A 27,340-nucleotide genomic window follows, 5' to 3' on the forward strand; every position below is an offset into this window, starting at 1 on the left:
ATCCATAATTTGAAATATAGAGGTGTTGGGAGAAAATTATTTGAGATAAACATTGAAAATATATTGAATTTAGGCTGAAAATGCAGGAAAAAAATAAATTTTGAGATAAATGTGTTTGAGAAAGACAGGTTCAACTGTATCTGTTTTATAAAATTTTGTAAGAAAAATATTAAATTAATGTGTTCTGAAAGTATAGATTATTTTTTTACTTTTTTAGCCTTACAAACATTAGAAGTGTCTTTTGTCGTTTTTCCATGCCTATCATGGGTTTCAACAAGTCCACAATTTGGGGTTTGTGAGGGATGGGGCATAACATCTAGGACAGACTACCCATGAAAATTTATGGGGTTTTATACATGACTGAATTTGATGCTAGATCCCCAGAGCAGTAGATTGATGTCTTAACCACTTTGTTTAAAAAAATTTATAAGAATTTTTAGTTTTAAACAAGTTTTTTTTAATTTAATTAAATTATAATATTCTTGTGTTCAACAGTTATTTTATTCATTTAAAAATGTTTTTTCATTAATTAATTTTCAAAATTATACAAAAATTAATAATCTAATGGTTTTACCTTTCATCAGACGAGTCAGTTGGCAAATTTATCTCATAATCACTAAGATCATCTACTGGATGATGAATTATCATTGTTTCCTCAAAATTTCTTATGGAATCAATTTGATTGTTTCTTTCAAACCATAACATAATTAGCCACCAATCTGGTAATGATGAAATTTGTGGACAAAGTCTTTTAATATTTATTAAACTTTTTGTAGGATCATAAATCTGTTCATCTACCCAACTTTTAAATAAATAATAAAATGGACCGTTATAGAAAAAAGAACAATTGTTTTTGTCATATCCATATATATTAAATCCATAAGCATCATAACCTTCTCGATCAAATCCAAATATATTATATCCATATTTGTCATATATTGAGGCATTCATGACATTATTGATACAGTCTCCATGCACTGTACATCCATCTCTATCCAATCCAAAACGATTGAATCCATTTCTATCATAACCTAAAATGTTGAAACCATCACGATTGTATGTATCTTTATGATAGCCTTGTCTATTCCAACCAAGCATATCAAATCCACTCTGTCTATAGCCTTCTTTATCATAACCAAATTTATCAAATATTCCTTCTTTAACAATTTCCTTAGAATTATTATAAAATTTAAATATTTCAGAATCATTGCAAGGTGCTCCTTTAGTTGGTTTAAGATAGTGAACACATATTTGCTTTTCATTAAGTAATACATCATCTGGTGTTATGCCAAATGGTGCCATTGGGATATATCTAAGCAAAGATGGATATTGTGGCACACCATTATGTTTATAAGTTTTCCAAATATCCCAAATTCTATCAATAAATGCATAATGAGACAGAAAGATTGGATCATAAGGAGCTTCAGGTGTAGACATATGTCCTCCGACAAAAAGATGAAAGAGACTACTCGATGCTTCTAAATTTATTCTGAAATCTTCATACCTTTCATGACTAATTATATATTGTAAGTTGATAGCATCTGGAAGATATATAGAATTATTAAACTGTCTTCGAAGGCATGGAGTCCAATAAGGAGGGTAATGTTCTTTAAATGGATGATAACGAATACATTTGCTTTCACTATCTCCATTACCACCAAAATAATTAACCTGCCATACAATGGAAGATTCTAAATTTCCTGTGTCAATTGTCCAATCAAAGTATGGAATAGTGACATTACAGTCAAATTTCTGTAGTTCCATTTCAACTAATCTCAAAAAGAATCTGTGCCAAGGAAGAAACTGTGGTGTACCATGTAACTGACCAAAGTGCTGGGAATATAAAATTGCAAATTGTTGCCATTTTGATGGTCGATTATTTGAAAACTGGAGATGCTTAATTGCTTGTTGGTAACGTTGCATCTCATATTGAGTCATATCTCTAATTTCCTTTCTGTTATTAGTTTTCGAACAAGGACATACTATGCTACCATACTGTTGGCATTCACATAAAGAACAACCTAACCAAAATGTTTCTCCAATTTTATAAGATTTGTCCAAAAAATTACATCCACATTGATCCTTGCAGTTTATTTCCTCACATTTCTTTCCTGGACTAAATTTTACAATAGTTCTTTTTAATTGAGGAAATTCTTGTTCTGCCTTTTGACAATCATATAATGACATAGCTTGACAAGAATATGTCCATCCAGCACATAATCCAAATCTATCCCAGCCTTCATGATTATATCCATAACAGTTATAACCTGCACGATCATAACCACTTTCATCTAAGCCATTCTCTTCATCATAATCAATAATTCCATCATGATCTCCAAAAATGTTATAACCTAATATATTAAAATTTCTTTCATTTTCATTGATATTCCATATATTTATAACAAATTTAAACTCTTACCTGTTAAGTTGAAACCTGAAACAGTGTGAAAACCTTGTCGATTGTAGCTGAGACGATTTACTCCTAACTGATTAAAACCATACTGATCATAACCTAAATACAATGATAAAACAAAATTTTTATTTTAAATTTAATTTGAATTTAAAAAATATATTAAAAAATATTTTCTTCTCATATGAAAATATACAATGCTATTATCACATTATGTACAAATATGAGAATTACAAACCAAAAGAACATGAATTCATTGATGTTCTTTTTATTTTCTAACCAATTTCAAAATTTATTTATAGATATTTAGAAATTTTTAAATAAAATATATTATTTATGCAATTATAAATTGATAGAAAATAAACGTTATCCATGACCAATGTCATCAAATAATTAATTCAGTAATCAATAAATTTAAAATGTAGCAAAAATAACATGCTTTCAAATCTCTACATTGCTGTAATTTCCTGTACATAGTTTGCAAAAATTGCTATTACTCTCAGCTTGCATCTGTTTTCAAATTATCTTTAAAACACACACATAACCCATAAATTATACACAGAAAATTACAGTAATGTAATGTAGTTAAAGTTTACATGTACAATTAATGATAACATGCTTATTAATTCATTTCTTTAGTTTATTTGATAACTCAACATCTAATAAATGAGAAATAATATTTCTGTAATGAATTTCTGCATCATTTATCAAAAATGGAAAATTTCATATAACTTCTTGAAAAAATTTTAATTAAATAATTAATTATTTCATTGAATGAAAACTTTATAATCACCAGTAGTTATTTCACATTCATTATCTGTAACCAGTTATTTTGCATTTCATCAAGATATTAATTGTATACAAAATTTATTTATCTTTTCTTACATTTTGTTTTTCACTATATACCATATTTATAATTATATATAATTGTTATTGATAAGTGTATAGACTATTGACAGTATTTATTCTTTAATCATGACCCAAATCTATTTATAGAATTGAATAGTATCAATGTATTAAAGAGATAAAATTCTTTTAATAAATATATTACAACCTTTGTTAATTGAAATATAAATATGTAACTAGAAAAAAACTAGTTTTGATTAAACAAAAATCTATTTTGAGACCATGACAACATAAAAATTAATCCAGTTTAACAATCAATTTAATTTATCATCAATATAAAATATTAATCTAATAATATTTAAGTGAATAAAGTTTAATATTAAAATGCTATTTTACAAATATATATTTAATGATCCAAAACAAATATAATATGGAATAATTATTTATATTTATTATTTTAATCATAGAAGAATTAGCATTCATATTATGATTTCTTTTGTAAAAAAGCATTTCACTTTGATATCAACCATTTTGCATATAGTTATAATTATTGTCATATTTTTTAAATAAGTTATGAAAAGTTAAGAATTCTTTTATATTAATTAATAACAAAAATCTTTTTTAAATTTATAATCACGTAAAGTTTTAACTTATAACTTCATACAATACCAATACAAGAAGTATTCTATGCATTTACAAACCAATTTGCTTCTATTTGTGTTAAAAATAAATAAATATAAATAATCATTAATTAAATAATCTCATTAGATTTAATTATTTAATTATAATTATATAATTAAATAATCTGCAAGTTTTTTTAAAATATTTTGTCAAGTAATCTCTTTTTGATGATTAATCATTTTCAAAAGAAAGATCTATAATTAGTTAAGTTATAATGTTTTTATAATTTTTTTTTATTTTCTAAACTTATAAATATTTTTAGATTTTTGAAATTTCTACATTGATTCAGATAAAATCTGTAATATTGAGAGCAAAACAGGTTTCTCTCAATTACAAATCAAACTGGAAGTTCTTCTCTAATTTGCAAAATATGATTGCAAGAACCAAAATAAGCAGATAAATTCTAACTTCTCAATTCTGAAATTAAATTTTGTATTGAATTTTAATTTAGTTTTAACTAGTCAAAATATGAATGCAATCTTCTTTCTAATCAGATAATTGTTTAGCTGATATAATTGTAGAAATTTATAATACCTTCATGATCATATCCATCATAGTTATACAATCCAAAAATTCCACCAAAGGAATAATTAACACTTTGTATTTCACCTTTTCTGTTAAATCCTTGTGTGTTGAACCCATATCTAGTAAAATAATGAAAATATTTAATTACAATTATAGTTAAAAAAAATCTATTAATAAATAAATACCTATCATAGTTATCCTTATTATAACCATAGTTTCTTTCAGGATGCAATGGCTCCCTCCAGCAACAAGCTCCTATTATACAAGTAATTCTGCATTTATAAAAAGAATCAAAATTATTGCTATTACCAGAGCATCCATTATAAAGAAAACGTTCGCAGTTTCCAGTTTGTAAATTAAAATACCAACGTTCTTGTTTTTGTCCACAAATATCTGAAATGTAAACTCTTCATAAAATTTGTTCAGCTAGCAGAATTTAAAATATTTATAATTACTGTAAATAATTACTTTTTCCATGATCTAGAGGCAAATAACACATTTGTATTGTTGAATGCTCACAAAAAGGTCCTTCAAATCCCAAAGGGCACTGACAAGTAACAAGTTGAGGTTCTGTCGGCCAGATTGAAGACATACAAATTCCACCATTATGACAAGGATTAGGCTGACAATAATCTAATAAGACAAAAAATATTCTAGTTAAAAATGTGGAGATAGAATCTATAAAGTGCACAAAAGATAAAGTCTGGCTAAAGTTGCTTACCTGGAGAAATACTGCAATCTACGAGTTTGTCTTCTAAATACCAATAAATATTGCATTTTTCACAAAAATCAAAGAAATACTGTGCTTCTGGATAATGTTCACAATTAAATGAAATAACTGAATTATCACAAGTTGATATCTGCCAATAACAAAATCCATTTGCAAAGAAGTGAAGAAAATTCATTATCCCACATTAATAATAATTTAATTAAATTTTATACATAAAAACAAAAATTGTATTATTTTATTGAATATATAAAATATAATTAATATAAATATTTACTATTGATAACAAAATTTGCTTTCAGACTCCAATTAAATTAATTTTATTCATTATCTATGATAAATATTTTGAATAATCAAATAGTAATTTATAATGCATATGAAAGGAGGAGCAAAAGAATCTTACAGAAAATATAATCTTATGTGAAACTATTATAGAATTTTGAAATTTGTTTTTTCTTTCTTTCAAAAGCATTCTAATTGAATATTATATTTCAGAATTCCCATAGAAAAAATTTATTGTAATAAGTTAATCTGTTTTTAATCTATTTAAAACTAATCACATTACACTACCATGATTACATTAAAAATCAGGGCCATTGAGAAGGAAATTTAGGGTTATTCCCTGGACTTGTAGAAAACTTAGAGGCCCTTATTGGTTCCTATCCCTATAAATTAATGTTATTTTTACTAACAGAAAATAAATTCTTCAAGACTGCTTTTTATTCATAATGAAACATTCTACATATTTTATTTGTTCCAACATAACAAAAAGGCCCATTGTATCCCTGGGTCCCATATAAGTTTTTTAATTATCCTGTTAAAAATAATGTATTTTTAAACTGAGCTCTATAAAATTTGAAAAAACTTATAAATAAATTTATAAATTACTTTTTAAATTAAATGATTTAAAAATCAAGTACAAAAAATTATTAACTTTTCATTTAGGAGAACAAATAGTTTTGTTTTAAAATTTTTTAAGATTTAAAACGAAAAATTTTGTTTTAAATCTTAAAAACTTTTTATATTGGTTCATTTAATATGCAATAAATTAATTGATAAAAAATTTTTCATTGTAATTATACAGTTTTAATGCCATATATATCAGATTATAATAACTTTAGTTTTTCAATTTATTGGTTAAATTTTGATAATTTTTATCTTATCTAATCAGATTGATTTCAAACTAAATAAAAATGTATCTTTAATTCACAATATATTTTATTTACTTAAACTTATTTTCATACTTAAATTTTGATCAAAACCAATGAAATCCATTGGTTTGCTAATGGATACGTTTTTATGTATTTATCATTNATATATATATTATTTGTAATTATAAATAATTATAATCTCCCTAGAATTATCATTATTATAATGTTCAGCATTAATTGCTTATTTGTAATTGTAATTAAAAATAGGTATAATTTAATTATACAAAACATAAATAAAATAAAAGCTTAGTGAAAATTAAATTCTCCTTTTGCATCTAAGATGTCCTCTCATTGGTGCCCTTGGTATCAAGTGCCTCTATGTCTTATATACACTGCTTAGTGCATTCCTCTGGCCCTGATCAGAAGCATTAGATATCTTTTTCTTTAAAAGTTCCTTAATATCAAACCATTACCATTTAATGCTATTGAAGTTAAGTGAGCAGAAACAAAATCTAATAAGAATTCAATAGATTTGCCAATCCAATAGACTTATTGATATTAATGGTAACCTACTTAATAAAACATATTGGATATTGAAAACAGATCCATCAAGATCTGGTATGTTTTATTAAGTTGTGTTTCCATTTAAAATAAATAAGCATATAAGACCAATAAAGGTACTACAGTATATTCATAAGTTTCAAAAACTTAGCTAATAGATTTTTTAACAAGAAAAATTGTTTTGTTACTCTGTTTGACATTTATCTTAATAATATTATAGAATAATAAAATCAATTAAGTTAAAAGCAAAACAAAAATAAATATTCTACCAAACAGAACAAAACCAAAAAACAAATATCATCATATGACATCAATTTATCATGAATTTAATTTAATTTGAATCAATCTAAAATGATTTATGATTTAATACATTAATATATTGTGACAAGTGACAAGAGAAATGAAATATATAATAGCAAAGAATTAATTTATAAAAGAATCTTTATTCTCCTATTTCTGAATAGAAAAAATAATAATAATTATTAGTTTGAGATGATTATTATTATACTGGAGAGAATATTAATACCATAACTGATCAGTAAAATTATAAGATTAAAACTTAATTGTATATTTATTTCTATACAAATAAGTTGTAATTCAAAATTTAAATCTGAACAACAATTTATATAATTTTAATGAATGTTTCATTTTAAATTTTTAAATGTTTTAGTAAAAATATGTTCATTTGTATTGCTTTCAAACACATTTTAAATTAAAATATTCTTACCAATTCGGTTTTGCAAGGACATTCAGACAAGAACACATCAGTATCAAAACAAAATCGTTCTGACCATATAGATTTTGTAAAACCATTTTCCTACAAAAATTAAACATGATTTTATGTAAATGAATAAATAAACAATTTAAAATTTAATAAATTATAATTATTATTTCACAATTAAAAATAATTAAATAATTTAAGTTTAATTAAAATTTTAAAGCATAATTAATAAACCAAAATTTTTAAAAAACATTATGAAACACGGAAAAAAAATCTTTTTCATTTTAAGAGCATACCAAAAATTTAAAATAAATGATGTAATAATCCACTTAAAATTAAAAATTTTCATTTCAATAAACGTTTTAAATATAAAAAAAAAAAAAAATTTACTCTTGTATTTGATAGATTAATATCATCTTCAATGTTCCATATAAGCAATTTCCAATTTTCTGGCATAGACTGCACTTTGTGGCAAGTTCTAGAAATGCTGCTCAAAAATTCCTCAGTTTGTTTTTCAATTATATTTCTAATCTTACTTGCTTGAATCAAAACAAATGGTCCATTTCTTCCATAGCTACATCCATTCTTATCTAATCCTTTTTTATTATATCCATATTGATCAAATCCTTCTTCAGACATTTCTAATAATGAAAAATTAAAAATAATACTAACTCATTCATTTAATTCCATGCAGAAAACTACTACTATTGAAAATAAAATTAATAAACAAACATTACAATAAAATTTTCCAGTTTTTTTATTCCTGTATTTATCTATTTTGTATTTAAATTAGATATTGCAATGTTGATATCAATGTAACTGACAATATTTTAATAATTTATATAGTGTTAGCTATTTATTACAAAACATATTGCAGATATGTGCAGCTTAACTATAGTGATACATTCCAAGAAATAGACAATTACACAATTTCATAATTAAGTGATCATCATAAAGTGAATGTATATGTAAAATAACTATATATATATATAGTTGTGTCATATAAAAAAGATATAGATGGCAAAATATTTTTCAGCTCCATTATAATCTTACTGAACCTCTGTTGTACTTGTATAAACAGTCTGCCATTAAGCAATACACATCAATTTTGAACAATATATATTTTACTAAAAATAATTTGTAATAAGAAATAATGAAAACTCTGTTCAACAGTAAACAAAGAGAAAATCTTGATAAAGGAAATTTCAATCAAATGTATAATCTTTTTATTACTTTGTTTATTTATTTTTACTTACAAGTACAGATTAATAAGATTTTTACATACCACCAGATTTAAGACAGTCACCATAATCTGTTTGATTTTTTTCAATGTGATGGTCAATGCTATTTTTCCAATAACCTTTATAATTAAATCCATAACGATCAAAACCTTCACAATCATATCCTTTTATGTCATAACATTCTCGATTATAACCTGTAAAATAATTTATACACTTGATTACTGAAATCATGAAAAATAATAAAAATAACAAGAAGAAAAATGAAACACATTGCACTTTTAAAAGGAAAACTAAAAAATAAATCTGATGTTTAAAAATTATTAAATATATATCTAAATGTCAAATCATTCATTATTAGATAATATATTCCTTATTTAAAATAAATGAGAATTACTTGTAACTATAACTTATTAAAATTCAATTTTTTTCACTACACTTACACAATTGCAGAAGCACAATCACTTATATTATCAGTAATGTATGAATAAAATTATTTAGTTAAAAATATCTAATAATATTTGAATATTATATATATATTATTTGTAATTATAAATAATTATAATCTATATCTTTTTTATCACCATTTGGTAGTATAATTTGAAAAAAGGAATCTATATATTTATTGTACATATTAATAGATTACTTATAAGTTATACCAGAAAATTTGATAACATTGAAAAGTTCTAAAGTTTGAAAGGACAATGTGGATTTCATGCCAAACATTCATGCTAAAAAATAATGTAACTTAAAATAATTTTAAACTTACTACTTTTATGAAATCCATATTTGTTATAACCTCTACGATCATATCCAGCTCTGTCATATCCTTCTTTATTGTATCCATTATAAATAAAAATATTTCTTGTATCATATTGACCAAACCTGTTGTAGCCTAATATATTGTATCCTTCATTATCATAGCCATCCCTATCAAATCCTTGTCTATCAAATCCTAAAATAATTTTTGAATATTAATCAAAGAATAGAGCCATTAAACATTTTCAAGAATTGGACAAATCATAGGAATGATAACATTACCTTTGGAGTTATATCCATCAAGGGCAAAATCATGTTCATCTGTATAATTGCAAGGATGACCTTTAGAAGGCAAAGCATAACTTACACATAGGTTCTGTTTAGAGTCAAATATTGTTCCCAAAGATATGTTAAAGGGAAAAATTAATCTGTCAAAATTTATATTCAAATTTTTTTTATATTTATGCAAACTTTCCCATTTCCAAAACAACATATCAATGTAAGCATGTAAGATATAAAAAACTGGATCACTTGGAGCATCTAAAAAATAAATTAAATAATAAAATATATAAACAAATTAAAATCAAATAAGGAAATATGGAAAACAAACCTAATGTAGTCATAGTTCCACCAATAAAATTATGAATGTATCCAACTAGATTCTTCATAGCCATATTAAATTTTATAAAATTATCATTTCTTAATGCTATTTCTACTTCTATCATATTTGGAATCTGAATGCTTGGATTAAATTTCCTTTGAAGACAACATTGTTTTGTATTAAAATCCTTTTTATGAAAGGGATGATCAGGAACACAGTGTTCATCACCTTCACCATTTCCACCAAAATAATTTGGTTGCCAAATAAAAGAATCTGAAAAATTTCCCACATCTGTAGTAAAATCAAAGTATGGTATTGTCAAATGGCAAGCATAATTCTGAAGATGTTTTTCTACATGCTTCAAAAATAATCTATTCCATAATAAAAAATAATTATTGTTGTAAAAGTGCATTATATATGAACTGTACATCTCAACAAATTGATTCCATTCATCATTCATTTCTTTAATTGCAATTTGGAAGAGTTGAATTTCCTTAAAAGTTAAATCTCTTATCTCTTTTCTAATTGCTATGTTTTTACAACTGTAAAATAAAAAATATAAAACTTTAAAATTTTAATAAAAGCATATTTAAAATGCATTATTAGATATTTTCAAATTTTAGGATTACATGTAAATTATTTTTTTAAAACATAAATAATTTATAAATAAATATTAAATTTATTTAATGTGTGTGTAAAATTTATATCAAGGGTTACAGTTAGAATTTTTTTCAAGGAGACCCAAAGTCAATGAACAAAAAAAGAAAATGCACATGTCACATGGACATACACAGTATATTAACATTAACATTTCTCATTATATTAGGGACATTAATTAAAACTACAGTATCTAAAAAAAATTAATAATATTAATAATTTAATACACTAATTTTATTCTTTGTGATATATCTTTAAATATTAAATGCAAGGGGTTTCAATTCCTTGGGCCTTCCCCTGATCTATACACAAATATATATTCTAAGAAAATATACATAGATAATACACATTATTTTTGTCTTATGTTTTGATTAAAAAAATATATAAAATAAAATAATATTTTCATAAATGCTCAGATACCTGCAAAACACTGCTCCATAACTATTACAATGACATTTTTCACAACCCAGATCAAAATCAGTATTTTTTAAATAAAAATTATTTCCAATTTGACATCCACCTTTTTCTACCATTAAACATTTTTCCTGTGCACAAGTTATTCCAGGATGAAATGCAACTACTTCATAAGTTTTATTATAATGTAATTTTTGACATTCAGATATTGATTCCTCCTACATTATAAACAAAAAAAATTTTATGTATAATTTTTTAAATTACACTAGATTAATTTAAAATTAATTATAATTTAATTATAATTAATTTTAAATTGTAATTTAGTAATTTAAAATTATTTTATTTACTCACTTTGCAAGTAAGATCTGTAATTTTAGGATTATTTGAAATTTGAAAACAGCATAAGCCAAATATGCATCTTTTTTCACATTCGGTTGAACTTGCAAAACTATTCGGAGATGCTCCACATCCTTTATTTGATATTATTTTAAAAATTCAAATTTAAAAAAAAAAACAAATAATTTCATCTGCACAAGTATGTAATTTTAAACAGAGTTATAAAAAATATTGAAAAAAAAATCAATTAAGTTCATAAATTAGCAAAATTCAGAATAAAATATTCAAGTAAAAAATTACTTATATTTTAAGTAATTTTTTATTTTTTAAAATGTTTAAGAAAACATTTACTTAAAAACATAAAACCAGTTTTAATGTATCTCATTACAAATAAAATTTATTACCTGAATATACATATTCCTCACATCTCTGTGTAAATCTATTAAAATACCACATTATTCTATTTTCATGGCAATCCCCATATCTCTTTGAATAAATACAAAAATTGATATTAAACTGACAGAATTGACCAACATAAGTAGCTGGACATCGGCAGATAAAATCTGTATAGTCTCCTTTCTGGTGGCATAATCCTCCATTCTGACATGGATTAGGAATGCATGGGTCATGACAACCTGGCATTAGTAACTGTTCACATTTGACTTTTCCTAACTTAAAAAAAAAAAGGATACAGTTGTTACTATATCTGTAAAATTTTGCCTAAGAAATGTAATTTATTAATGTAGTAATGCTATATTTAAAAGCTGAAAATTTATTGAAGACATAAAAAAATGATAAACCTCTTACCTGACATTGACAAATTTGACAAGGATGAGGATTCCACATCTCACCATCTTGATAAATACTATTATTGTATAAGCAGTGAGGCAGACAAATGCAACGTTCTTTCAGACGATTGATGAAATTATTGAATACGCTATTCTACGGGAAAAAATATAAATTTTGTGCATTAGTTAAACATTCAAAATAACAAGCTTTAAATCTACATTTTTATTTAGTAGACTGATGTAGGACAATCTAAATCTTGTCATAAAGAATAATGGTTTGATTTATTAGTACTTGTCTAGTTTAATTGAATATATCTTTGTTATGGTTCAAAGGCTTGAATCTTTTATTATTACTTGGATCAATAAAGATATATGAAGTAAGAACATGCTAAAGTGTAGAACTTCTACATAATTAATTTATTTACTTTTTTATAATTGTAATAACATTTAATAACTGTAAATCAAGCTTAAAAAACTTGATGTATTAACATATGTAATTAATGTGTATCATAATTAAATCAGTTCTTAAATTGATTACTGCTATTTTAATTTTTTTTTCTTTTACTTACCTGTTCCTTCAATTCAGAGATTTTATATTGAGAATTTTTAAGCCTTCCTATCAAATCTGCAATTCTAACATCACATGTTGGATTCTCATTGAGGCTATTTGATCCTAATTGAGAAAAGAAAAGAAATGATATATATAAATGTTTTCAGTTCAATAATTATACTTCAATATTTTCAACTTTAAATTTACAGTCAAAATTTTACCACATATTTCTGAATGAAAACTTTTACAAAATTAAATGTAAATTTCAATAATAAACAAACATCCCCTTAAGTAATTTCATAAATTAAATGTGGCCATTGTAGAGACTCTGTTTACTGTGTGTTTTTAATTAAGAAGTGTTTAAAAACTTATTAATTGTTTGAAGCTTAGTGAATGAATTATTACAGTTTTAAATTGGGACATTTTAAACTCTCAAATTTCTTCTTTTGGATCTTTATGGACAAAGACTCAGGTCTCTGTCCATAAAGATGGTGCAAAAATTAACCCATTTCACATTAACAATGATAATTAATGTAGAAATTAGTAATCTAAATAATAATCTAATATTTTCTATAATCTTTCGTACATTTAATGCTTTTTTCGAGGCTCTGACGATTCTTTCAAGGTGACTTCATCTTGAAAGAATCTCGTTTAAAACTTTACGCTCACCTCGAAATTATAAAAAAAAAATGATTTTAATCGAGACAAGCTTAGTGATTTTAACAAGCAGATAACTTGATGATTATTTTTATAGGCCTTTATCCTAGAAAAGGAAAAATGTTACGTGACGGAGCGCGACATAACTTTGTAATGGTGAAGCCACGCTGTATGTGACATACAAATAAACCACAATAAAAGAATTAATTAATTAATTTAACATACCAGCTTATTTAAACAACTTTAAAAAAATGGAAAAATATTCAAATTTTTTTTTAATTTTAAAGATTAAAAAATTATTTTATTTATACCGAATTTTTGCATATCGTCCACGTGTTTGTAATGTTAATAACAAGCTTTTGTCTATTATAATTTATTTTTAAATAAAATGTTCTCTTCCTTTTAAGGCCCAGAAAAGGCTCAAAATATCATATAATTTTACAGCAGCGGTGATATATTTAAATCAGTTCTGGTACAGTATCAATTGATGCTAATTTAATAATATAGCTTTAAGGAACATTTTTATTACTAAGGATGTAATTAATTCCAAATACGATTAAGGAGAGGGAATTAACCTGAATTTATTTATATACAAAATTATTAATTAGCTCACGAATTTTAAAGAACTAAATTCGGCTCTATAAAATTTCTTAGCTTATATTTGAAAAACTGCGTTAAGAACATGAATAAAATCTTAAATTAAACAAAATCTTGCAGGTAAATGTATATGAGAGATTTTTCTGTTTCATTTATTTTGAAAAATAAATAACTTATGGACGACTCACCTTGACTTTCAATTATTTTTGTTACTAGAATTAAACTTAAGAGGCTCCTCCATCTTACACGTTCCATCTTGTGGTTACTGTAGCGATACAGAACACCCTGACCTTTGTTTAGCCTGGCTCGAGTGTTTCCGGCCCCTCTGGTCTACAGCACCAAATTTAAACAGATATGTATCCCCCCCCTTTTCGAGAATCGAATTTCTTAATAGGCCTTACATATGTAAAAAAAAAATGGCGTCTCTCATCAGAACCATTTTTTCTACTCGGTTCAACATTCCTAAAGTCCGGGGGAAAAAACTATGTCCCGATGTTATAATCGTTTTTTTATATATACAGTATTAAAGTTTGATTGAATTAAACAGAAATTAAATTAACGTTGACAAATTTAACATCTGGAAAGCATCAGCGTAACTAGACCACGTGGTAAAGTTGGTATTGATGTGCTTCTAAAATGACAGATAGCAAGTATCTTTTTTTCCCTTGATAAAAGAAAAACAGTGTTGTATAAGATTGATTTCGAATTAAAGATGGATAAAGATTAAAATCCGTATCTTCCATGGAAATTTTTGGCATCAAAATGGTTCCGGTCACGATGCATTCGTGTAATGGAAAAATAGAAAGAAAGAAAAAAATAATAAATTAAAAAAAGTAAAGTCGATGACCATAAAAAGATAAGAGTGTCATTTATAATTTTGACGCGATGACAGACAAAATCAGGACACGTAAATATTGTGCTCATTCGAAGTGTTAATGAGTACATGAGATTTGTATGGTAACAGAAAAAATGGGAGAATAAAAATTGAAAAGGTTATCATATTCGCACCCTTAAGAATTACATTATAAAAACAAGAGTAGTTCGGAGTAAAGTTTTTTTTAAAAAATAAAAATATATCTAATGGAAAATTATACCCCAAAGAATAGAAAATTTATCTCTATTCCCTGTACGATGACAGATCCAGAAATTCTGAATCTGTGTATACTTTTAATCGGGCTGGACTTAGACTTGTTGTGGCCCTAAGCGATAAGATATAAGAGGCCCTTCTCCTCTACCAAATTATGTTACGTGTATAAATGTTAGGCCCTAAGCTGCAGTTTGTTTAATTTAGCCTATGTGCAAATTCGGTCCCCTCAATTAATGGTCGTGTCAAACTTCTCAACATCTGGGGTTATGAATACATTCGGGGATTTAAGTACGATAAAAGTTCAAAACAATCTATTATTTAATGCCCTGATCCGATTTCCGAGGGTCAGATCGGAGTATGGTTTATTTATTTATGTCACTCGATATCAATTAGCATATTTAATAGTCGTATATAATACTCTACGCCCTTTATGTGTAAACATAAATTTACGTAACTTCCTCTGGATCTGGATCAGATTTCAAACAACTCTTCGGGAGATGGGCTAATTCGGTAATTATGAAAAATCCGAGGGCCACCCCCAGCGGAATACGGTGAATGATAGTTTCGTTGACCCTCGGGTGGCCGATCCTGTTTTTGCCAGAATAACTACTCGGATTCAGTTCAGAGTCGTAAAGATTACAAGCTACAAGTGTCGCCGAGCTCTAAATATTGTCAAAATACAGCAGAAACACTTGTTCGTGTAAAGTTAGCTTGTATCAGGAAAGATCGGTAAAGATAACGGAACTGATAACGTTAAATCCCACGTCCAAACACAACATGTTATAACTTTAATCCTACTGGTTTTTCCCCTCTTAGAAGAAATTCGTGTTTTCCTCCTCTATTTTTTCTTCTTTTTCTTATCAGTCTGGAATTTATTTATTTTTTATTTTTTTTAAACATATCTCGAATATCATGCTGCTAACACTTTTATTACATAAGATTATATTTTCGTTTGGCAATGAATTTATTTATTTACTCATTTTTAAATTTATTTTTCATATACGAATGGAGCGAGTGCATTGGAACAATTTCATATTTTATTTATTATATATAATATAGGTCAATTTTGATTTATTTTAATAAGATAAGAAGATTTTATCGTTTTATTAACACCTTTCATCTATTAAAATTCGTTAATGATACTCATAAAAGAAAATTTTTCAAGGAGAACAAAAATATTACGAATTGTTGCAAAGATTCAATGCTAAAGGCCACATAAAATATTGCTTCGGGTTCTTATAAATCCCATATAAAGAAGGCCTCATTTTTTTCTCCACTTTCTCAGACTTAATAATATTTTTCTTAATCTTATATTTTTTTCTGAGGCCTTACACAGGCTGGATCTTGATTGTTCTTCGGATTAGACAATATATTAGTCAGTTACAATTACTAAATTATACAAGATTATCATCTAAGTTATTGGATTACAATATCAAACGATTTATGTGAATCCGTGTAATAAAATTAGCCAAAAAATTGGCATTAAAGATTAGCAATATCTTTATTTCTAATTATTTCTTTCGACTTTCATCCAGATATATTGTTCTAGATAACAATCGACTACCGATTTAATCTATGCCAGTTAAATATTCGAAACGATTATCCATTGTAACAGCAGATGTAGGGACTTAGATGGGTGCCTTCATCCGCCTATAAAATAATTTTATTACAAGATGGCTTTTCTAGCAAGATAAATGACGCAATTTTAGAGCCATAAATAGCAATGTGTTTACTAGCAAAGACGTACTACTGGTAACGTAATATTACCCGTATTTTATAATTTGTACATGGAGAATTTATTTTATAATTTGTACATGGAGAATTTTATGCATGAAATATTAACGATCATATCGAAAAGATTATTGTGACATAAGTTGCATTGCTTCCTGTCATTTTCCATTACTCATCGTATGAGGAGGTTTCGTACTAATTTATTGAAGCAAGGTACAATTCATTCAGTGCCGGATTAAGGAAATTTCGGACCTTAGGCAAAATTTGCCTTCGTGGCCCCAAGAGTTTGTAAGTTTATTATTTATATTTAATATAGAAGAAGCTGAAAATGTCACTACGTTCAGTATGAGAATTTGCAAATCGATTTACGAGTCTCTGTAAGATCATGGCGCCGGACAATTGCCTGGTTTGCCTAAGGCCCTAGGCTCTGAATTCAGTAAAATTCAGTTTCTGCCAAAAAAAACCAGACCTGTTCTAGCAATTTAGCTCTTTTGTCGTGCATCTCTGGATCTAAATTCTTGCAAAATAACTCAATTTCGCTGCCATATCTTTTGTAATGTATTAAATTTTCCATTATTATATGCCATATCAAATGGCGCCATCTATTGATTATTTTTTAAATAAAAAATCGATTTAAAATAAAATAAATATAATAATAACATATAATAGAAAATATAATGAATAAATAAGTTGCGCGTAACGACTTCTGCAGTTATTGATGCAAAGAAACAGAAGCGAGATGGTCTGATTCGATATATCGGAATTATCCTTTTAATTTTTTAAGATATACATATAATTATTATGACCTGAATAATATATACAATATGTTCGTCTACGTGTTTAAAAATTAATAATTGATTTTTATCGTTATAAAGAAATAATTAAAAATATCCATAATTAAAGATTTCTGATGCTAATTTGGAATTATTATTATTCGTTTTTCCCATCCCTTGTAACAACACTGTTTAGTATTTGTTCCTCCGGGGTAAAAATGTACTTTCTAAAGGAAGAAGAGTCTATGGACAATTCTACGTGTTCTATAATTTACACCTCTAAAAGGGGGATGGTAAACGCCCAAGGCACGACATATGCCTGGGGCTTGTCCTGAATACACGCGTTTGGAGCAGCTGTAAATTAGAATTACCGATATGTAGATAAAGGTAAATCGCATAAATTTCGTACTTTATACCCTGGCGAATTTAATATTGATACTCGAACTCGGAACATTCTCGGTCACCTCGTGAATTTATATGATAAGGTGGTTCAGTTTATCTTTTTCCATAAATTGTGTTCAATAGCCTAATAAAATAAATTATATATTAACTTAATTTTCCTGTGAAAAAATTGAGAAAAATATATAAATAATATATATATTATTTATTATAATTTATCGTGTTTTTATTTCTGTAATTATTTTTTATTTATTTAAATAAACAAAATTTTAAAAAAAGCGAGCATAAGTGAGTTTTAAGCATTTAAAAGCATGATATAAACAATTTCTTATTCTTTTAAACATGGGCTTTTATCCAAATTTTGCACAATTTTATATTTAATTAACTGCTTTAATTGATTTTATGAGATTTCAAAGAATGTTGTACTGTAGATAACTAATTAGAACAAATACTAATTAGAAATGTTCATACGCCATTTTGTTTTAAAATGGCACGAGTTTATCAATAATTTTTTTTTAATAGAAAATCTACATATAAATTGGCATATTATAATTAAAACATGGTCTTTATGTAAATATATATCGCTTGCTATTATATAACTTTGCTACAGAATAATTTTTGAAAGATTGAACGTATATACATCGTTTCATAAATTACATACAAATAAAATTATATAGAAATAAATTTCCTAAAAATTACTATTTAGTATAATAAATGATAAATAATTATTCAACAAGAAATTTTATAAATTATTGGTATTATTATTTGATAGTTCTGTCAATACAGTTCATATTTAATTCTCAGTCATGTTGCACTATAAACTTAAATGGTTTATGATTGTAAGATATTTAATGCTGCATTTAGAAGATTAATACATGCATTTTTACATATCTTGGATAAGACTTTGAAAGTATGAGAAAGAACATTGAAATCCATAATATTAGATATTTAATTAGATTCATACTAAGTCAAACCTTAAGAAATATATTTCCATTAATGTCTACATTACAATAAAATTCTAAATTTAGCTAGTAAAAATGTATTCTAATCAAAAATATTAAAACAAAGCCAATAAAAAGAGAATATTTTACTAGAGTACTATTATATTTTTTTGAAATTCTGATGTGTTATAGGCTAAGTGCCTTAGCTGTTTATTATCTTCAATGCCAAAGAGCTAAAGAACTGACATGAACACGTGTACACCTGTTCCAAAGCATAAATGTACTTACCAGTTTTAAAATAAGCTAGAACGTAAGTTGTCTAACAAGAAGAAGACAGAAAATTAAAAAAAAAAGAAAACAAGAAAAATTTTAATTAAATGAGACGAGTAATACTTATAAAATGATACACTATTAAAATTATATTTTCGAACTTTTTATCAAATTGCATCCGTGCGATGGAAGGACCTAAAATGTCATCTATTAACGAAAACGTTGCATTAATATTAAACAAGGATTTTAAAAAGAAGAAGAATAATAATAACTTTAAAAAAACGTTTAGTCAATAATTTAGCAATTAAATAATAATTTAACGATGGAAGATTAATGTAGACTACTTTTTCTTAACCTGTTTAAGACGAACTGTGTGTGTGTGGTAAATAAAAACTTCAATATTTAGATAAAGAAAAGTACAGATGAAGATGGAGATAATGGCGCGTGTATGAGTGTTTTCACTTTCGAATGGAGCGTGGTGTGTATCATTCCGAACGGAAGCAAAAGATGCTTCGTTAATGAGCATTTAATAAGCGTATTCGGTCAGTAACCTTTATTGGCATATTAATCGTGATGGACTTTAATGATAAGCAATTTAAATATAAGTCAGATGTCTAGTTTTTATGCAAAAGTCGTGATTATTGCGAGGAAGCTCCTCTTTTCCCATTTGTTGGCATGGTGCTAGAAGTTTTGATACGGTTGTTTCTTCCAGTTTAAAATTTTAACTATTATCGAACACATGACCCACTTAAGTAATTAGACGGTTATTAAAAAAATCCGGACGCACAAACTGGCTATCCTAATGAGCCCTGAGCTGCATCAGGGTCGTTTAACCCACATTCGAAGACAAATAGGATGATACCGACTGTTTAGGAGTTAAGAGGAAGAGAGGCCAACGTATCCTGTCTGTGCATATCTCAGAGTGCAGAAACCTTTGTGGGTGGTTCCAATCCAACCGGGAATTCTGTGCACGAATCGTATAAATGAAGAAGCAAAACTCCATACATCTTGTATAGCAAACATTCGAGTTTTGTACAATACATATATCTGTTGCATACAATAATTCTTCAAATATACGGTATTCTTGCTCCTGTATCCTTTGTGTACGTTGCATTATGCATCATTTTTTGGGCTTTTTATAGTCTATCCCAAATTTAGTTTTTTTAATTAGTCATTTTGTACATTGCATGTATATCGTTTATGGAGATTCCAGGCTTTTCCCTGAAGAGACTCAATTCTTCAGCAAGAATTCCTGTATACAATTTCATATTTTTCTTACTTTTCTCTTCAGGGGCGTAATATTTGGAAGGTCAAAAGAGGTCAAGAGGTGCTGCCCTTCTCCTCTCAGTTCGTTAACCCTTTATTTTTCAGGAAACTCCATTAATACCTTTTCCAAAACTAAACATTTAATAAACTAGTTCAGACCTGTCCAAGCTTCTGAGAAAAATCGTTTATTATCGAACTACTTATAATAAAAATAGTTATTTAGTGTGATGTTTAACGAGATGGTCATTCTGGGAAGGGGAGAAGTAAGCCAATGCAAGATGGGTCTGGGATCGTCATCCAAATTAACTGAACGATCACGTTATTTTAATGATCCCCTCTAGAACCTCTCCAATTAAGTTACGAGTGATTCGTCTTGTCATTAAAGTCAATTTTATGCTCTAGAAGGGATGGTTGAACCTGAAAATACTACAAGAACTTTTCGTAGAAGAAATGGCATTATGATAGTTCCAAGAGAGGACACAGAACTGTTTCCGTATTTATTTGAAGGACGAAGGTTCCTTCGGATCGAAGAAATCTAACTACAGATCTTCGCTAAGTAATAGCAAGCAGCGCGTCTCGGTTAGACCATAAATTTTTAGTTCGTGCCAAACTGCGGATGCGATCATTGTTACGAGGCCAGAGAATTAACGAAAGATAAACAATACAGAGAGAGAGGCAATAGAAGGGTTGCATTTTAAAAACGGTTCGAGACAGCACAAATTGCTGTATTGTTAGTTAGGTGTGGCTAAATTACGTGGGGTAAAAATTGATCTCCACCCAAGATGCTAAGGATCAATAGAAAATAAAACAAGTTATTGTATTAAAGTTTCATCCGGATCGATTATAATTACCATAAAGGTTGAAGCCGAGAGAATACCTTTTTCAGCAGAAGCCGTTTAAAAATCGAAGTGACCGCCTTGGAGAAAAAGCACACTCTGCCAGTTTCCGGCTCAACACGAACGCCTGCATACCAGGAGGTACTGACATTGACCCGCTGCCAGTTCTCGATATACCTGCACACAACATCGGCCACAAGAAGAAAACAGTCGGTACCGCTGCATTGGTACAAATCTCGGTGGTGCCACCATCCATGTTGGGTGCGATGACTCGTGCCATTTGACGATCTCGGCTGGGTGATCAGGTGGGACTAGTTCTACGGCAGAGGTGACGTTTTGTCAAGGTAGAGGTAATGTGGCCGTAACACTGAACTTGAACAAGCGCAAGGACAACTTTCTAAAGGGTCCCTATCGGGCCGTATCTGCATGCTAAAATGACCAACCAAAACAGAATGAAAGTGGTCGTCCTCGGCAGTTCCAGAGTAGGGAAGTCAGGTAAGTGATACGGGAGCACATTTTAAACGGCTCCTTTGCAAACGAGGATTTAATTTAGATAAAAACGAGTTGCCAGGGGAACCTCTCTTCTCTCTCTCTCTCTCTCTCTCTCACTTTTGCTAATTAGTATTCCGTGCCACTTTTACTCGGGTTAAGCCGATAATTTTGCTATGGGATTGACGTTTTCATTAATTTCCATCGGGTCACGTGGCGCGAAAGCGGTTTTTGAACCGTAAATACGCGCTGATCGAAAACGGTTGAGGCAGGAAATTCGACTGATAGTCAACGTCCGATAAGCAACTGGACCAGTTTTCGGGTTCGAAAAACAATCTCTTTTTTTTTGTTTTTAAAATCTAGATGTTGCAAGTACGTTTGACAAAATAATCCAGTACCAATACGTTAGCTAATAATTATAGGGCAGTGGAAACCATATAGAAGGGTGCAGTCGCATATATAGAGGCCGTTGGCCAAATGTACGAAAGGTGCATTTTTAATAACTCTTTTACTTGTTTTGGCAATCAATCATACGTACCTATCCTCCAAAAGGGGATAAGAAAAAAAAAGTTTCGTTTCTCTTCCCACAGATTAACATCTATCTAAGCAGGAGGGGCCTACAAATTTTTGTATTCCTTCCAAATTTGGATCTGGGTGGGTCGGCCTGTGAGACCTCGATAGTTATAATGCCTCTAAGGTTCTGTCGATCGAATCGCCGGGTAGCAGTTTCTTACCAGGTAGCTTGGTCTCGCGACCTTCTCCTCTCACGCGCGTCGCACTGACGAGTCGGTGGCATTTCGGAAACCTGCAAAAATAGTGGAGATACGGGCGCAAAATGATGGTCCCTTATCCAAACTGTTTGCGATGTTATCGTAGTAGTGTCTACACCGGGCTAATGGCAGACGGGAAGTGGATACCGTGAAGGTTGCGCTGCCCCAAGCGACAGATGGCGCCAACGCGTCGCCCATTCGCGCCTGTCTGTCAGTTCCTATCGTGACCTTGGCTAATGTTTTTATTTCTCATTATTTGGATGATTATTCCTTCTCGGCCCATAAAACTGGTCTTTTTGCCTTTTTATGAAGAGTACAGAATATATAACGTATAAAAACTCAGCGCGCGATTCGAAAATCGATCGCATAGAAGATCGCTCATAATGATCTCTAAAGGCCACGCTCGGGATTCCACGGGGGGTACAATGACTTTCCTTCGATTCGATTGCCAACCGATAACCTCTCACCGGTTGCATTCCAATTTTGGTATGCAATTCAATCAGTCTTACTGACCTAAAATTACTTCTTCCTCCAAAAAATGCCGAGGACAGTTTCTTAAAAAAATGCCATTTTCGTACGCCATAAATTGTCCGTGGACAAGATATTTCGGGTTTATTCACCCCATAACTCATTCTAGTTATGATTGCGCACGATGCTATCCGCAGAAATAGAGAAAACAAGACTATTGTGCGCGCTTTACTTTCTCCAACCGGCCTAGCCTGTAAGGATGCAAAATTGTACCGTGGGATCGTTCACCCGAACACTTTCGCTGCCACGTTTTAAATTTAGATATTCGTGTAATGCTGGAAATTTAGTATAAAACATGATTCTTTTCTCTCTTTTATGAACCTACCACACTAAAATATCTATTTTGAGATGGAAAAAGTAATAATGTAATCTCGTGGTCCGCACCATCTTATCTTCGCCATAATAGAAAGGGGAAGTTTGTAACACGGACAAAACTTTTTTGAATATCATCCACAAAAGGAAGATGTGGGTCGAAATTTGTAATCTCGAAACGTTTCGTGATTCACAGATTTGTTTTATGATTCTCTTCCGCGATTATTTTATATTTTGTCGTCGTAAAACTAACCTTATCGTTAAATCTTTCTGCCATAAAAAAAAACAAAACAAAAATTATAAGATTTTCGCTAAAAATGTTCAAGAAAAATATTTAGTTTCTCTTTTAAATTTAGACTAGAATAGCGACATTTTTTAAATTCGAGAATAGTAATAAAATATAAAAGGTATTTCATAATGTGAAACTTACCTTCTGACAATTACTAACAGTCAGAAGTACATGATTTAAAGGCTAAGAGGCAAAGGGCTTTGATATTTTCATTCATTCATTGACTTTTATCGTGGGAAACGGTCCCCAAAAAATACTGATAAACTGAAGAGATCTTAAGGATCGAAAGCTTTTTAGATAATTTGCCTCCTATAAAAGTTAAGGGTTAGAACCAAAATGGAAAGTCTGTCATCCAGACCACGTGTTTCCTTCCTATTTTTTTTTTTTTTTTTTTTTAATCAAAACGACCCTAAAAGTGAATCCAACTCGACTTTCCATAGAATCTAGTTCTATAGAAAATCCTTATCCAAAAAATTAGCAATCAATAATCTTTGGAAAAAAAGAAAAACTTTAAAAAATATAAATAAAAGCTGGTTCTACTCAAATGACAATAAACGGTACTTAAATGGCGCATTTTTTTATGTCGGATCAAAAGGTGGTACTGACGGATTGCCCATTTTTTCCCTTCTTATTGCGTAACGTTACTGGTTTTTATTACGGTTATATACAGGAAGATATCCATGATTTAAAACTCGAATGTTCTTCAAAAGAAGGCAGGTCATTGGAAACAGGAAATATTCCAAACGGAAGTTGTATGTAATACCCGGATGTATGTCCCCGGGTCGACTATCAAAACATTCAACTGGTCGCCTATTTAGATGCAGCAAACTACTAAAAGTGCACCTGTTATATTTGGCCAGTTTTCGCTCCAGAGCGGATCTAACAATAGGCCTAAATACCACCAGCAATGATGCTAGTGTATATTTTCCAATACTACAAAAAGAAAAATAAGAAGAAAAATATATAATATTAAATTTTAAATGGCAAAATTAACTTAAAAAATGAGTTATTTTCGTGGGGTTACCATTGAATTTTAAATTAAAGTAGAATTTCTGCGACGCGCGTCATCGCTATGGGTCATATGGGGGTTCAGAGAGATCGTTTCCTTCTACGACCTTGAACGCATTCTAACTATTTACATATCGGGACGTAGTCAAACGTAGGTCAACCGCGAAGCTGTTAGAATTGTTCGTGAAAACATGGCTGACCTCTAACTCTAATGTTCTTCATTGCATTTCACCTCACGAGCGACTTGATATAGTAGGGTTGAAAAGGATGTATGGTTTAAATTACCGATAATTAAAAAAAAAAAAAACTAAACGTTATTTTCTCTTTCCAGCTGTCACCGTTCGTTATTTAACTAAAAGGTACATCGGAGAATACAGTTCCAGCAAAGGTAAATCCATTGCAAATCTCGGTTTTAAATTGAACTTTAATTCTTTCGTTTTTTATCTGTTTATTGCCGGATGAAAATAGTACTTCTATTCTATGACGTGCACAATAGAATTATTTTCATTTTCCTGGAACATTTATATTATATAAGAGAAACAAAAACAGTACGTAAATTACGACTCTGTGCCAAGAAGTATGATTATAGTGATTATAGTTGGCAACAATTGAAGACTAGTTAGTTCTGGGCGCGCCACAAAGTGAAGGGTAACATTCGAATCGATAAAAGAATAATTTGATATTTGTGATTAAGCAGTAAATTTGAAATGATTACTTTAAAGTCCACATGCGAATTTTATGCAATGCGAATTTTTTTTTTTACTTCTCTTTTCTAATGTTTGCTTTTTTTTCCATCCAGGAAAACTCTGACCCTTATTATGATAATTTTTTGCCTAAGAGACGAAAGAAATTGAATTTTCCTTTAGACATTTTAGAAATTAAATATACATTTATCATTTCCGAAAAGAATTTTAATTTAATTTTTTTTTTTTACTTTTGCCAGATTTCATCTATCCGCACTGCGTTAACTTCGACAGCGTTGCGACAGAACTGGACATACTCGACACGTCTTTCTGTAAGGTTGGTTTTATTTTTATGTTCTACTTAAGGTTATTTACAATTTGGAGAGGCACGACAAGTGAACTTTCGTTGGCATTCACACTGGAGGCCAACTAGGGCTCACAAATCAAGATAAAATTAATCAACACAAACTAGTATAGGGAATACTTTCTTGCCCTCCATTTGACCTCTAGCATTACTGCCGCAACGCTAGAGTAACGTCACGCCGTCGAAACGCAGTTAACATTTAAAAAAAAGGGGGAATAATGGATACGTTGTTTCACCATTCTATCACTTTTTTCAGACCGCTTCCTGTTTATACGATCACATCTCTTGGGCCAACGCTTTCGTCGTAGTCTACAGCATTTGTGATAGAGACAGTTTTCAGCACGCTCGACATTGCCTGGAGACCATCAGCACTCTGAAAGGTCTTCGTTATGCACCAGTCATTCTCTTGGGTAACAAGAGAGATCTGGAACACGCCCGCCAAGTCGGTGTAGATGACGGACACGAGATGTCTCTACAGTATCAATGCCAATTCTATGAAGTTTCTGCCGCCGAAAATTACATAGGTGTCAGTTTAGCTTTCCAGAGTCTCATAAGAGAAGCTCGCGCATTGCAGGCACTCAGAACCTTACCTATAAGACGGAAGGTAGGTGCAGCCATGACTGTATCAAAGATGATCGGAATGGTTTTCGGAAAAAACGGTAAATCTGGAAGAAATGGCAAAAAACGGCCATCGTTATCCATATGACATTACGCCTGTCTTCCAGTATTATCAGATCACCTGTGAATAAATATATGTACAGATTCGGTACGCTTACCATTTCCTTCATCCTTAATGTCATATTTTTATCAATATTCGTAAGAATTTACTTACGAAAATATTTCAGAATCGTGTATATACATATCAATTTGTATATAATGTATGCAGGTACTGCAGGATTTATGGTATTATGTACAGTATTTTTTTGTTTGTTTTACTAAATATTTTGTACACGTTTATGGAGCCAGACTCCTACTTTTTAATTAAAAAACAATTTCGATTCGAGTCTCTCAATTCTTCTTCTTCGAGCGGAAACACAATAAATAATCTCGAATATTATCATCCCGTGTTATCTCATAACTTAATTATGAATAAATCAATTATCTCAATCATTAATACTCGAAGGATGATGACAGTGATAACGCTTTGGACGAAGACCCTATAGAAATGAAAGGACCTTGGAGAAATCCATTAAAAAGTTCGAGCAGCAGTTCATATAATAAATTAAGGAAGTTGCGTGATTAAATGTTTTGAATAAACATGAGCAACTCGATCTATCTGAAGATCTGTTCGATTGACCTACTCGTATTGTGACTTACTCGCTACGTTCTAAGATATATATTTGAATATTCTACCTCCATTTAAGTCCACATTCTA

General features: G+C 29.0%; 2 protein-coding genes across 2 annotated transcripts in view; one reads left to right on the forward strand and one right to left on the reverse strand.

Moving 5' to 3' along the window:
• The window catches only part of LOC111637659, a 46,512-nt gene extending 31,754 nt beyond the window's left edge, over positions 1 to 14,758 (reverse strand). The window contains exons 1-18 of the mRNA XM_023383206.1: positions 14,408 to 14,758; positions 12,985 to 13,088; positions 12,435 to 12,569; positions 12,032 to 12,299; positions 11,643 to 11,761; positions 11,298 to 11,509; positions 10,230 to 10,762; positions 9,902 to 10,159; positions 9,630 to 9,815; positions 8,908 to 9,057; positions 8,013 to 8,263; positions 7,629 to 7,718; positions 5,184 to 5,322; positions 4,931 to 5,095; positions 4,648 to 4,855; positions 4,472 to 4,581; positions 2,420 to 2,512; positions 575 to 2,351 (exon numbers count right to left, since the gene is read on the reverse strand). Coding sequence (XP_023238974.1) covers positions 575 to 2,351; positions 2,420 to 2,512; positions 4,472 to 4,581; positions 4,648 to 4,855; positions 4,931 to 5,095; positions 5,184 to 5,322; positions 7,629 to 7,718; positions 8,013 to 8,263; positions 8,908 to 9,057; positions 9,630 to 9,815; positions 9,902 to 10,159; positions 10,230 to 10,762; positions 11,298 to 11,509; positions 11,643 to 11,761; positions 12,032 to 12,299; positions 12,435 to 12,569; positions 12,985 to 13,088; positions 14,408 to 14,474 — 4,865 coding nt within the window. The 5' untranslated portion in view covers positions 14,475 to 14,758. The remainder of the gene's footprint in view (positions 1 to 574; positions 2,352 to 2,419; positions 2,513 to 4,471; positions 4,582 to 4,647; positions 4,856 to 4,930; positions 5,096 to 5,183; positions 5,323 to 7,628; positions 7,719 to 8,012; positions 8,264 to 8,907; positions 9,058 to 9,629; positions 9,816 to 9,901; positions 10,160 to 10,229; positions 10,763 to 11,297; positions 11,510 to 11,642; positions 11,762 to 12,031; positions 12,300 to 12,434; positions 12,570 to 12,984; positions 13,089 to 14,407) is intronic.
• A 5,997-nt stretch (positions 14,759 to 20,755) lies between these two features.
• Positions 20,756 to 27,103, forward strand: LOC111637665 (ras-related and estrogen-regulated growth inhibitor-like protein). Its single transcript, XM_023383215.1, has 4 exons — positions 20,756 to 22,017; positions 25,250 to 25,306; positions 25,862 to 25,938; positions 26,222 to 27,103. Exons 1-4 carry the CDS (start codon positions 21,957 to 21,959, stop codon positions 26,669 to 26,671), a joined length of 645 nt encoding a protein of 214 aa, XP_023238983.1. The 5' UTR covers positions 20,756 to 21,956; the 3' UTR covers positions 26,672 to 27,103.
• The last annotated feature ends 237 nt before the right edge of the window (positions 27,104 to 27,340 follow it).

The sequence above is a fragment of the Centruroides sculpturatus genome, unplaced genomic scaffold, assembly GCF_000671375.1.
Source record: "Centruroides sculpturatus isolate CEXI.00-Female unplaced genomic scaffold, Cexi_2.0 scaffold1027, whole genome shotgun sequence".
NCBI classification, from domain to species: domain Eukaryota; kingdom Metazoa; phylum Arthropoda; class Arachnida; order Scorpiones; family Buthidae; genus Centruroides; species Centruroides sculpturatus.

Coding starts and splice junctions, on each gene's coding strand:
- LOC111637665 (XM_023383215.1), top strand. CDS start 21,957: ATGACCAACCAAAACAGAATGAAAGTGGTCGTCCTCGGCAGTTCCAGA. Junction 22,018..25,249: donor TTCCAGAGTAGGGAAGTCAG/GTAAGTGATACG, acceptor TTCTCTTTCCAG/CTGTCACCGTTCGTTATTTA. Junction 25,939..26,221: donor TCGACACGTCTTTCTGTAAG/GTTGGTTTTATT, acceptor CACTTTTTTCAG/ACCGCTTCCTGTTTATACGA.